This window comes from Bos taurus, chromosome 10 (assembly GCF_002263795.3).
Source record: "Bos taurus isolate L1 Dominette 01449 registration number 42190680 breed Hereford chromosome 10, ARS-UCD2.0, whole genome shotgun sequence".
Taxonomy (NCBI): domain Eukaryota; kingdom Metazoa; phylum Chordata; class Mammalia; order Artiodactyla; family Bovidae; genus Bos; species Bos taurus.
In genome coordinates, this window is record NC_037337.1 from 22,325,941 (window position 1) to 22,338,985 (window position 13,045).

A 13,045-nucleotide genomic window follows, 5' to 3' on the forward strand; every position below is an offset into this window, starting at 1 on the left:
CCACAGTTAGGTCAGATTCTTTGGGGGATGGTAGAAAACTTGCTAGGAACATGTGCTTCTTCACCTTGGGGTCATTGCAACTTCTGACATGCTGATGATTTTAAAAACATCAGTGAGTTCTCTTGTCGTCTTCTCCCTTCTCTGTCCTCACACATCACACCATGTCCCCATCTGCATCTCATTTCCATCTCTAAGCCCTGGTTTGGTGACACCAGGTCCTCAGGCACCACTGATCTGCCTTCCCCAAGACAGCATATATTCATAGGCTGCCGTGATTAAAGGACTGGAAATGCCAGCCTCTCAGAAGCTGAGACCTGGGCCTCTCGCTCTTGATCACTGGTCAATATGTTGTCCTCATTTGTCTGGCTAATGAAGAGCTGACCTTTCTAAGTGGATGCTTTTTTTGCTGAAATGACAACTGCCAAAGAGCTAACAACAAAAGCAGAGCTCCGAAGGCGGTGTTGCCCTTTCAGACCCCTTTGGCATATTTCAGTCAAAGGGTTCCCAGGCTCAAATGTCATCCTCTCAGTTTCAGCTCCCACAATACTAGGCTTGCAGAAATTCAACAAAAATTGGGGAATATTGGTCCAACCTGCCCCCTGTTCAGTAGACCTAGGCTCTTCTTGGAGGCATCTTGCACATTCAAGATGGTCATAACAATCCAAGATTCAGTTTTAGAGTGGCACTTCTAGTGCCACATCCACCTGGTGTGAATTGACGCTGCCCCTCAGTAGAGCAGATAGAGACCATGATATCAGAAAACCCCAACCCTCCATCCCCACTCCTGTCTCCATCACACAGAGTAGGGACCATGCTGTCTGCCTGGTCGACTATGCCTGCATAAAGACACAGATCTGGATTCTCATCCCTTTAGCATCAGAAGACTTTGCCCTCAGTGGAAAGCCTGGGAAAACAGTGCCTGCAACACAGAGTGATGCCACCCTTCTCTGTGACACCCTCCTCCCCATCTCAGTCTTATCATGCTGCTGTTAAAGACATATTCCTACATTTTAATATTTTAACATTTCCCCCTTCCTATAGCTCATTCCTTCCATTTATGTTTCTGAGCACCCACGGGACTCCAGCCTCCGTGATCTGTTTCCACTGGACTCCATTAGCATCCTTGCAAGAAAGGAACAAAAGTCCTAAAATGCAAGACTACCTGGGGGACACTGTGAGTTTGGGTCTTTCTGGCTTCTTGGCTTCACGGTTAGTCAAGTTCTTTCTTTTTCTAACTCAGAGCTGCCGTGCTACTCCCTGCAGTGGAGAGTTTTACAACGACTGACAGAAGGAACTTTATGAATCTTAAAAAAACAGAGTTTCTCACTCTTCCCAGCGGGGAACAGCAGCAAACACACCAAAGCCAAATCTTCCTATCTGCTCTAATTATCAGCAAGGATACAAGTCACCACGAGGAGAAAGGTATTAAGCCTGGTATCTGAAACTCTTTGGAATTAATTGTAATCCCTTGCCTGGTGGTTTCAGTGATAGGAACAGTGGATATGTGTGTTTTCCCACCCCTTTCCCCCCTCTCCTCTCTTTTTGTAGTTTTGCATCTAGAGAAGCCATAGGAGACATGCAGGGAACATAGAGGGATTTGAAATAAGACCCTAGATTCCCATTCAGTTTTCATTTTTTCCCTCTCTGCTTTCATTTGAAACTCATTCTGAACTGAATGCCTCGGACTTATTCAACCTCTGCTCTCAATTATCCCTCTCCACTGTAGATGATACCAGCGAAAATGGCCTCGGCTGCATCAAGAAGAATTTAAGGTTGATATAAGGAAGAACTTTCTGATGAGGAATGGTACTAACGGTTAGAATGGGTTACTCAGGGGAATCGATTGGAAAAGGGACACCCTCACCCCCAAAGTTGGGCATCATGTCTAGAGAAGGCTCTGACAGCAGCAGACTATTTTCTATCTTTCCAAGGTCAAGGTCAGCTTTATTCCACAGCAGTGGGATAGACCCAGAGTCTCAAAGGGTTAGACCCAAAGACTCAGGGTCCAAAATGGAATCTATGAATGCTGAGATTAAAGAAGAGACAGGACCCTGGAGGCTACTGGTCAATGTCAAGCAAGATCTGGTTTCTAGGCAACACACATTTCTCTCAAAACTAACACCAGGGCTGAAATCCCAGAATTCCCAGTATGTTTCTGTGTCCTGTTACACTTACTTGGATGGACAGTCAAAGTGGTTCCTTGTCCGAACATCAGCTTTCCATAGGCACTACCACCAGTATTTACACTGCAATGGAAGCCTTTACAAGAACCCTGGGGGCACCCCCACGGCTCACAGACAACTTCCTCTTTAACTCCTTTGGGTGAGAAGAGACTCACCCAAAGGGGTCCGAACCTGTGAGGCTGAGATTCTTCCCACCTAAGCTCAGAGAACCATTTGCACGTCTGGTCCTGGGACGCTGACCTCCTGTATCCCTCCCACCCCCCGGTGGGGCTGTGTTTTGTCTCTGTCCATTTCCTCTGGTTTCCATCCTGAGGCTTACTGATTTCTCATGTTCAGCATTTCTCTTTCTAAAGGTCTCATTTCCATTTTACAGCATCATTTTCAGGACAATTCCTCTGATCAGTTTTCAAGACATGTCCTCCCCTCCCTTCGAGGTGTCACACATTTCTGATGACAATGAATTGATTGCAAGGAGACAGGAGGAGAGTGTTCAGCTTTCTGGAGGCTGACTAGAATTTGATGAGGTTTAGGCTCCAGCCTCAGGAAACACCATCTCCTGAGCTTCCCTTCATGCCCCAGCATAAGGAATGAAAATAATGGGCACATTTGACTGAACTTCAGTTGGTCTTGAACCTGAATTACTCATTACTGAGAGCAATATCTCACAGGAAGTTTACATCTGAGCTTTGTTATGTGATCAAGCATCCCGGGGGCTCTTTTGAATTTAGAAAAGAAAGACCTTTGTCTTGGGAAATCCACAATCAGAGACAAACCGGGACAACTGGTCACCCTGTAGGCTCATCTGCGGTGTCCTGACCTCTGAGCAGCCCAGTAGCCATAATGGGAGAATTAGTTGAGGCCTCTCTTAGGGTTGCTCGGAGTTTACTTGGAGTTACTCTGTGTTTACTTGGAGTTGCTGTAAATTGCATCCTTTGATCAAACACAGCTTCCACTGCTGACAGTCACAACCATAGGAAGCCCTGGGGTCTCCTTGGCTGTGTCTGGTGGATGCCACAGACCATGTGAGGAGCCAAATTCAGGCAACCTCATTATTTGGCACATTGTGATCAAGCCCTGTCCCCAACGAAGATGAAACACAAATATTTTAGCTCCTTATCTGCATTCAACTTTTAAACTCTTCAACTGTTTGACTGAATTTGTGCTACTCTCTCTAGTCATCTCTTCAAGCAACCACTTATTAACAAAGTGTCAACATGAAGCATGAAGTGGGAGAGAGGAAAAAAAGGCTATTATTTAGCAAAGAAGAAGTGACATCTGCTTTAAGGACAGCAGTCAGGGATTCAAATGACCCTCTCATCTCTTCCTGCTTTCTAGCATCACAGTTTACAGAGCTCCCCACACCAATACTTCAGCCGCTGAAATTTCAGAACCTAAGCAAAATTAGATGCCTACTCTCAGCGAAAGTTCTCCAGCAGACGGTGCCAAAGTGTCGCTATAGCAATAATCTCTGTCCTCTGCTGATTGAAGGAAAATAGTCTTTAAGGTCCCTTGGACTCCAGCCTTGCCTTGGTAGCCCTTGTAGAAGACGAGTCCATTGTATGGAAAATTTGGCCTACAATTACTGTCTGGAGCTCTGGAAAAATGCTCACCCTGCACAGGTATTTTCTTTGCAAGGTGAGGCTGTCTGCGTCTACATTTTACTGTGTAGGGGTTACGGCTCTCATTTCCCTGAAGTGGCCCACCAAGTACTGAGAGGAACTCTCAGCTTCTCTGTGCATTCTAGAACACCCACCATAGAGCTCTCCCTAGTGTTTCCAGCGAGACACCAAAGATGAAACCAGTCTGGTCCCCAGTTTTGGCTGCCCACCCTCTGAAAAGTGATGTCCTTGAATCTCCCAGTGAATCCCCTTGAAGCTTTAATTAGCTAGGATCTCAGAGACTACTGAGTGCATGGGATTCCACCTTATTCACTGTTTCTGTTGTTGCAGACGTGTGCTGGTTTTGCCCCTGCTGAGCAAGGCACTTCTGCGTGTGACAGCTTCACCACTGAGCTAACCACACTGACTGTTTTTCAGGCAGGACCTAGCCCAGAACATTCCAAGCTGGCTGTTATCAGGGCCGCAATAACTCCTTTAGCACTGCATGCACTGCATCACTTAGGCATTTACCCCCCCCCCCCACCCTCCCCAGCCAGTTTTGCAAGAGCTTCACCTGGGCTATATTTTGTAGTATGCCTCTCCCAGTGCTGTATCCTCTCCTAATCATAGAAAGCAGAACTGAATAAACAAAACTCAGCAATCAGGGAGCTTAGCTTATGTCAAAAGGAGACTGGGAGTGCTTTCAACATGTTTTTCCTATTTACCCAAATTTTATAACAAGTTAGTGTTCCCGGCATTAGTTTATAAGCACCACTCGCTGAAGCCACCAGAAACATAGATTCTCAAGGAATGCCGAGAGCTACCGCAGTTGCTTAGTATTTTATATATATAGCATTTAAAACTTTCCCAAGTATTTAACACATGTTATTACCCTTATGAACATGTGGGTGCATATATGAAGGAGAGAATGTACTGCTGTATTCTCATGATTCAGAGGACAAATGAATTTTTGCCCCCCTCCTGGGTTGAGCTAAGTCAAATGGTGATTTAATCAATAATTTTGGTAACAGAGGGAAAAGAGGGGTTAAAAGCTGAGTTAATCTGACAGTTCCACTCACAGAGACCTCAGTTACTGGACTGGAGATGGAGTATAGTTCTTTAAGAGAGAGAAAATGAAGATAAAAGAAGAAAAGAAATCTGTCTGTAGAATTTCCAGTATTCATTAATGAAATCTCTGGGTCTCATTATTTCAGGAGATAAATTTAGGGGAGTTTTAGTATCTACATCAGGAAGATTTATATTTGGTCTACTGAATTTGCATAGTCACAATATGCCAATTTCCTCTCTATCTTTTTGGCAAACATTTCCTGGCTTTAGCTGAATCCCTCAGGATCCTGTATTCAATTTTTCTCCCTGTACCAGCAATCTCATTGAAGATGGATGATAGGAATGTTTTTGGCCGAAGGTAATTTAGTCTTTGTACAACGGAGTTTTAATCTCTCTGATGGGGCCCATATCTTCCCAACACAAGCATCAGATTTAGAAACTAACCTGGAATGTTTTGGGCGGGGGGGACAAGTAATTTAAATCAGAAGAAAGACATGTTTTGAAACTCTCCCACTCCCCACCGGGCCCTTCAGACTTACTTGGATTCACAATTAAGAGAGTGCCTTTTCCAAATGTCTGTTTATAGCTGCTAGTTCCACTAGTCTCACAGTCAGGGGAGGCTTTACAAAAACACTAACAGGACCAGCTCTTTGCAGCAGGGCCCTGGGGGTCAATGTAGTCTCGATCCTACAACATGACTTGTGGGTTATTTAACCACATGCCCCCAAATTGGTTGCTGCAGGTGGGAGCTGGGCTTCCAGAAGGCAATGGAGGCTTGATAAATATATATGTTATTTATTAAAAATTAAAATTTTTTTTCATTTTTTGTCTGAGCTGCCACCTTAGTTTGGATAAACCAATCTTTTTTTCTTCTTCCCCCATTGTCTACCCCGGTTGGCACTCACACAGTCTCTATTTTATTATACTTCAAGGCTAACTGTTTCTCTGTTTTTTGGAAATTGTTCACATCAGAGCCCCAGATTCTGGTTTACTGGAAACACATGGCAGAAGGGGAAGAGAGTGAAGGAATTTTACAGGGACGTGTTCAAAGGTACGAGTTTGAGGGCTTTTTGGTCTTTCCTGATCTGCTTCCTTATAATGGACCAGTGCCTGTCCAGGAGAGCCTGCGGAATGTGGTCTAGAGAGGACAAAACTGTCAGGGGCCCCATGTGGCTTCATCCTTCCATACTCACTGGGGTTGATGGTCAGCCTGGTTCCTCGCCCGAATACCAGCTTCTGGCCTGCACCTCTGAGTCACACCCCAGCAAAGAGCTTTACACAAACTGTATGCAAGGCCCCTGTCTCCCCACAAGAGCCCTCTCTCTCCCCTGAAGAGGAGCCTGCTGGGCCCTCAGTGCCTCAGCCTGCTGGGCCCTGAGTCTCACAAACCAGAGAGCTTTAGGACAGTGTCTCTTTGCTGTCCTTTGCCTCCTTGTCAATGTCCCCTTTAGCGGTTATAGGCATGTACCAGAGTTTTGTTCTCCCTGTCAGTCAAATATTTAACATCTTTATTTCCACTTCATAGAATTTTAACTTAAAAAAAAAAAAAATCCTTCAGGCTTTACAGAGCTCTCCCTAAAATCAGCTGGATTAAAAGAATCTTTCAAGTCAGAATAAACAAGGTCTCCTGAGTGAAGTTAAGCTGGCTTCTCCATTGAAACTGGTAGTTTGAATCCTAGGGTCTGCTCGTCTGGGACCTGATCCATAGGCTAAGACAGGAAAGGTTAGAAGTCAAGGTAGAAAAATCCAAGGGAAATCCTGGCCTGTGAGCCCTTCTTGTCTTCACACCCTTATTTGCACTTATTTTTGGACTTATTCTCTTCTCCTCTCCAACCGGGACATTGCTATCTTTTGTCACCAACAGGGAGCCCTGCTCAGCATCAGTTCTAGAAGGCTCCCACCCACACACCCTGAACTCTGAAAACAGACATCATTTCTTTCTTCTGCTTGGGGAAATTTGATTGAAAAACAATTTCTGATTTTGCAAAGTGAAAAGGATTAGGAGAAAATCTGTTTGCTTCTGTTTTCTTTCTCCACCCCCCTCCTCTTCAGCAGTTTTAAACTATTCATAGATACAACCCCTTTAGGGTTAGAGAAATGTGGTAAGTTTCTAGTCTCATCATCTTTTCTTCTTGCTATCTATTTACTGCAGTCCTATATTTACAATCTAAATTTGCATTTCATTTCCATTTGCTGAATCTTCTAATGCACTTTTTCTATTACTTCCAGAACACCATGTGCAATGATAAACTCTATTGAAATGAACCAATTCAGGAGTTTTTAGGGCCGGAGGCTGACATTTCTCTCTTCTGAAAACAGGTCTGGGGGTGAACACGTTATTATTACTCTTCTAGGCAAGCCCAAGATAGGGGCAGTGCAGCCATCTGAGCAACTCAGCTTGTGGGGCTGATGTCTAAATAACCATCTACTGAACGTTGCTCCTTGGGATTAATTTGAGTTTTCTTCTTAATCTAGTTCCCAAATGTCAGCTTCCCATCTTTTTAGCTCTTAGAATCTCTCTGACAGGCAAAGCTTAAGGTAAATCTCATAGATGTTTTCTGAATCTCAACCAATATTTCATCTCTGTACGTATTACAAATAAAGAACCAAAAGAAGGATGAATATAATACCTCTGGGAGAAAATTTATAACAGTTCTCTGGGAGAGATGAGAATTATAAATAAAAATGGACTAGCATGTGCTTTTTCTGATTATCATTTCCAGTGTCTGGGGGACTCTAAACATCCAACCCAATTTGGAAACATGGCAGCCAACTGGTCCACGTTTTGAGCTCTAGTTAGCAGTTGGACACACAGGTCAGCATGGAAATATTTTTTATTCTTATGCTGTTTTAGGCATAAGGGACTTCAGGAAGGTCATCTGGAACTAACATAATGCTCACTAGGACCTCCTGACTCTAGCCTTTCTAATGTGGACACTAATTTGGTCATGAAAGTGGAAGTTTTACTTTGAGATATCCATTGGGTAGTTGGCATCTCTTATGAATTGTAAGCAAAAGTTAAAACCCAAACAATTGTCTGGAATGAGCTTCTATTGCAGTAGATAGAAATTCCCTCATGGAGCAAAATTTCAGCTACAGTCAAGTTAATTAATTAGATTTGTTTTGAGAGTGGTAAGTAGCACTCAAAAATCTCCCTCTGAATATTGCAAGGGAGTTGTTATGTTGGGTTAGGAACTCCTTCCCTCACACTTCGAAGGGCACAGAAATGAGTGGGTATTCAAAGGGGCTTCTCTGCTGAGCTCAGCCAAGGCGAGAATGAAAAAGTTCCAGTTAGAAGCATCGTGGTTAACAGCATCCTGGGGCATGTTTTCAGAAGTTCGTGATCTGTTTTGAGTATTTGCTTTCAATCTTAGCACTTCCCTAAATATCAGCTTGAGATTAATGTCAGCACCAGAAAATCCTACATGGTTTTACCCAACTGGTGTGGCTCCAAGAATTTGAGAATAATAGGGATTAAGCAATTTCTTTCCTAATTTCTCCAACATGGAGGCCTTAGGAAGGCAAGTATTGCACCTGAGATATGAGAATGAGAGTGGTCATTCAGCCATTTATATCAACAGGCGCATCTCACTGTCTTCTTTTGAGTCAGGTTGCATTGCACACCCTACACTGCTTTCGTCTAATAGATCCTTTCTTCCTAACTGCTTTCTGCCCTACACACTACAACTTTAGTTCAGATTTCATTTGTCAGAGACACATCTCCAATAACAACCAAAACCAGCATAACATGTCCAAGGGCTTAAAGGTATAGAAGAAACAGCCCTAAAGAGTCTCCATATGAGGTTGCCCTCATTAGCATCTCGCCAGAAAGACTGGTGACACCAGGTCCCCAAAGATGCTAATAGCTCAGTGAGTAACTCCGTGATCTTTCACAGAATTTCTAAGAGTGAAGGCTTATGTTTAGAAACAAATCATCTTTTAAACATACCTGGTCTAACATTCAGGATTGTTCCTTTTCCAAATGTCAGCTTATTATTGGAGTATCACACAATGACACGAGACTCTACAAAAACTCCCTTTACTACCTATTTAAATGTTCACTTATCACCCAAGAATTCTCTTGATAAAACCAGCTTTATGATGAGGGCCTGGTGGTAGAGTTTATGGACTGTCTGGGCCCTTCTTTTTCCTTGCGTTATTGTCACTTAGTTGGAAATGTGCCAACATCCCCCCACAGCCTGCCTGCTCTGGTAAAACAGGAGTAGGAACTGCCTCCCACATTTTACAGAGGGAGAGAATAGAGGCCCTGCGAGTTAACTGATTTTCTCTTAGTCTAATGGAAAATTCCACCAGTTATAATACGAAATTAAACTTTCTAACAGTCTGACTCCTTAGTTTAAATGCTCCACTAGCAGTCTCACTCTGGTCTATTAGATAAAATAGCAAGTGAGGGTAAACAGCAGAGTATCGCATAAGGTAGGTATATATCATTGGTTGTTTCAATTGGAATCCATCAATGGGGCTGCCATGATTTGGACTTGAGTATAAAACAGAGTGGGAAATTTAAGAATCAGGGTTCCAGAGAGAAATCTGGAAGCATTAGTTACTCAAACTTACGTGGGTTTACTGTCAGTTTCGTTCCCTTTCCAAAGAGGAGTCTTTCAGATCCGCCCTGAGTTACACCCCCATAGACTGCTTTACAAATACCGCCAAGACCCTTCCACCAGGTGCTGGGGGCCGGGGCTCCTCCGTCTCTCCCAAAGGAAGCACAAAGGTGGAAACACAATGTTGTGTGACCACAAAACTGTATAGTTGTTCCTGAAAAGGGGGAGGAGCTAAGGAAACACTTTAATCCATCTTTACCTAACATTAGATTGTTGCCATTAATGAATTAATTAACCTAGCTGGTTAGCAGTTGTAATGATTTTGAAATAGCTCAGTTTTGGGGTCAGAGAGACTTGGGTTTGGAATCAAGGGCAAGTTCCTTAACCTGCTGCACCCCACTTTCCCTGTCTGTAAAGTGGGGAGAAAAGTGGGGAGAATGGTGCGGCATGGTGATGTTGTTATAAGGACTAGGATCTGTATGTGGGTTGCACTGGCCCTGCTGCTCAATCTCTGGCTTGCTTAGCTGAGAGCACAATTCTCTAGGGATTGTTTTAGCAACTTTAGAGACCAAAGCATCAGTGATTTTCCCCCAAAACATAATCCACTCCCCCACTAGTAAACACTAAATTTTGGAATCTGAGTTCCAAGAATTAAACTCTAGGCCCTCTTTCTTACTCAATCAATTTGAACACGTTATTCAACCTCTCTCTGAGCTTCCAAAAGAATATAAAATATAAAAATGAAAGAAGTTCTCTTCTATGAAATGACGATAATAATAACACTTAACCCACATAGCTGGTATAAAGATTTGCTATGATAATGGATAGAAAACATGCAGCCCATTGCCTAGCACATAGTAAGCAATTAAAAATCATCATTATTTTCCTCCCCAGAAGCCAAACACACCGGCAGTGATGCTCTTTTCACAATGCCCTAAAAATCTCCAAGTCCTTGAGTACTTCTCTTCTTCTAATTTGTAAACCAGCAGGGCTATGAGGGTAACAGAAGAACTACTCAGCAGTTTGATGAGGAGGGTAAGGGATTTTGTGAGAATTTAGCAAAAGCTGTATTTAGCTGCATGGGTGCACCTTCATAACTGGACCATCTTGGAGGATATGGCGAGGCTATCATTTAGCCAGGCAGAACTTGCATATGAGCAGAGATGGGCCAAGAAGTCACATACCCATGAATTGCTGTAAAAGGGTCTCATACCATTTTCAAGAAGAGGGTTCAGTGCTTTCTCCACTTACCAAGTTGCACTGTGAGCTGAGTCCCTTTCCCAAATATCATCTTAGAGCCACTGGTTTGTTGAACACAATGCTCCAAGGCTTTGCAAAAACCAGAGGGGTCAACTCAGGGAGCCCAACTTTGCTGAGCTTCCCAAGAATTAAAATTTTCCTTCAACCTCCAAGCTTTTCAGACAGGATAAGTGATGGTATCTTTCTTGGTGGTAGCCCAGAGCTTCAGGGCTGAGAGATATGTCCAGAGATATGATTGCTACTTTAAGACACAGGAAGGCTCAGCAAGAAGATTCTCTATACACATCTGTGGTCCAGAGTAATTGCATAGCTGATGCAATTTATCATAGAATATAAAATCCCACTGGGAGAGAAATTAGTGCTGCAGAATTTATAGATAGTGTTTGATGGTCACAGTCAATTGTCTGAAGACAAGACCAGCGTTTTCATTTGCACTTTTTTGCATCCCTGCCTCCATTTGCAGATGGCTGAACATTTCCCCTAAGACCAAGTTTAGCTGTTTCGACTTTAGTCAACTTTCCCCCACAAAACAGGCATGTGATGATTTTATCTCTCCTTAGAACCCTGGGGTTCTGTTCTGAGCTCACTAAATCTTGGAAAAAGAATGTTTGGGGTGCAAATAAACTTGCTTAGTCAAGAACCATGATGTTTTCTTTTTCTTGGGTCTGGCCTGGTCACAGCTGTGAGGTATCTTGGCTTAGTCCCAGACCAGGCTCAGCTGTGTGACCTTGAGCAAGTTCACAAACCTCTCTGAGTTTCACTGTCCTCATTTGCAAAATTAAAGAAGTGAGTTAGGTGGTCTTTCAGGACTTTCTGAGCTGTTACTCTTTGATTTGATTCTCTGGACCTAATCTATCCCAAAATACTGTGCAAATCTATTCCCCCCAACCTCCCAGAGTGTCTAGTCCTCCTCCCCATTTCCTAAACAAAATAAAACAAACAAGCAGAGAAAAGAAAAGTAGGTCTCTACTTATCACACAGGGAAATAGAGTTTTTCGAGCCTACCATCTGCCTTAACATTAGATCTCTTTAGAAGTTTGAAGTCAAAATTTTGGAACCAAATCCTCAGGGAAAACTGTTCTTTCTTTGGAGCTTTCAGATAATTCAAAATCCAAACCAAATAAACTGACACCTTTGGTTTAAAGCTAGTACTTACTAAGTTTCACTCTCACTTGAGTCCCGGTTCCGAATGTAAATTGCCTTGCTTCCCACAGGAGCAGACACCTTTACATAAACTACAGGCTCTTGCTTATCCACAGGAAAGGTGATTCGATATTTATAGTCTTTTCCCAGTGGATAAGGAAGTTCATCATCTAGCCACCAGTGCCAGCTCTCTGGTTGCTAGGTGTTAGATGCTGAGGGGGGTTTTGCTAACATTAAAGGTACTCACCCAGGCTTACAATTAACTGAGTCCCTTTCCCAAAGGTGAATTTCTCAGTGCTCTTTACACAGTGCCTGGGCCCTTTACCAAAAGTTCCTCTTAGTGCCGGGCTGTGACTTCCTCTTCTCAGATGTAGCCTGTCTCTGGGGTGATTAGGGGGCCCCCTTGGTGAGCAAGGTCACTTAGGGTTGTCCTGCAGCCCAGGACTCAGGCCAGGAGGACACCAGGACCAATCATGTTGGGGTCCAGAATTCTCTGGCCTCCTGCGCAGCTGAGACTCCTGTATCCTGAACATCTTGTAGGCTATTTCTTATTCCCATCTTGTACAGATCTATAAAAATCATAACTGCCTGGTGGTTCACCATTGGTTCTGACCTACAACAGGAAAGGAGACCCCTGTGGGCATCAAGTATATGCGGGATGTCAGGTCCCTTTTTTCATTGTTGGAAAGACAAAAGGTACCACTTCTTCCTATGTTGACTGTGAGCCTAATTTCAGAAACCTATTATTCTTGGAAAGCTTTCCCCCCATATATTTATTAGATCAAGAAAACCTACAGTTGGGGAGAGAAACTGGCCCTACAAAATGATGAAATGTGTGCTAAAAGCCAATTATAAAATGCCATTTTTGATATCTTGTGTTTTAGATTACCCATGCTGTTGTGTACATATTTTATCCCCCCTGAAGATAAGCTACTTACCCAGGGCCACAGTTAACCGTATCTGGGTCTCAAAGGCAAATCCGTTGTCATTGTTCATCCTCTGACAAAACCCTTCCTCCCTTAGAGCAATGAAACTGCTTCCTCCAAAACTGGCCCAGGTGATCCCTGGGGAAAACTGTGGGCACTTAATAAATATTTGGTAAATTGAATTGTATTAATCATTCATCTTTTGTTCCTCTTCCTCAAAGAACACTTGAATATCTCTCTGACAATTTTCAGATGAAAAAAAACTAATCCTGCCAGATAGTACATACTGAGTTTCAAGATTC

At 43.3% G+C, this 13,045-nt stretch overlaps 1 protein-coding gene across 1 annotated transcript in view; it reads right to left on the reverse strand.

The window, feature by feature from the left end:
* LOC100336282 (T cell receptor alpha chain MC.7.G5) overlaps positions 1-13,045 on the reverse strand; it is a gene marked incomplete in the record, with an annotated part of 1,089,855 nt that overhangs the window by 62,826 nt on the left and 1,013,984 nt on the right. Inside the window, 1 exon segment of the mRNA XM_059890704.1 lies at positions 10,666-10,722. Within this exon segment, the coding sequence (XP_059746687.1) occupies positions 10,666-10,722 (57 nt within the window).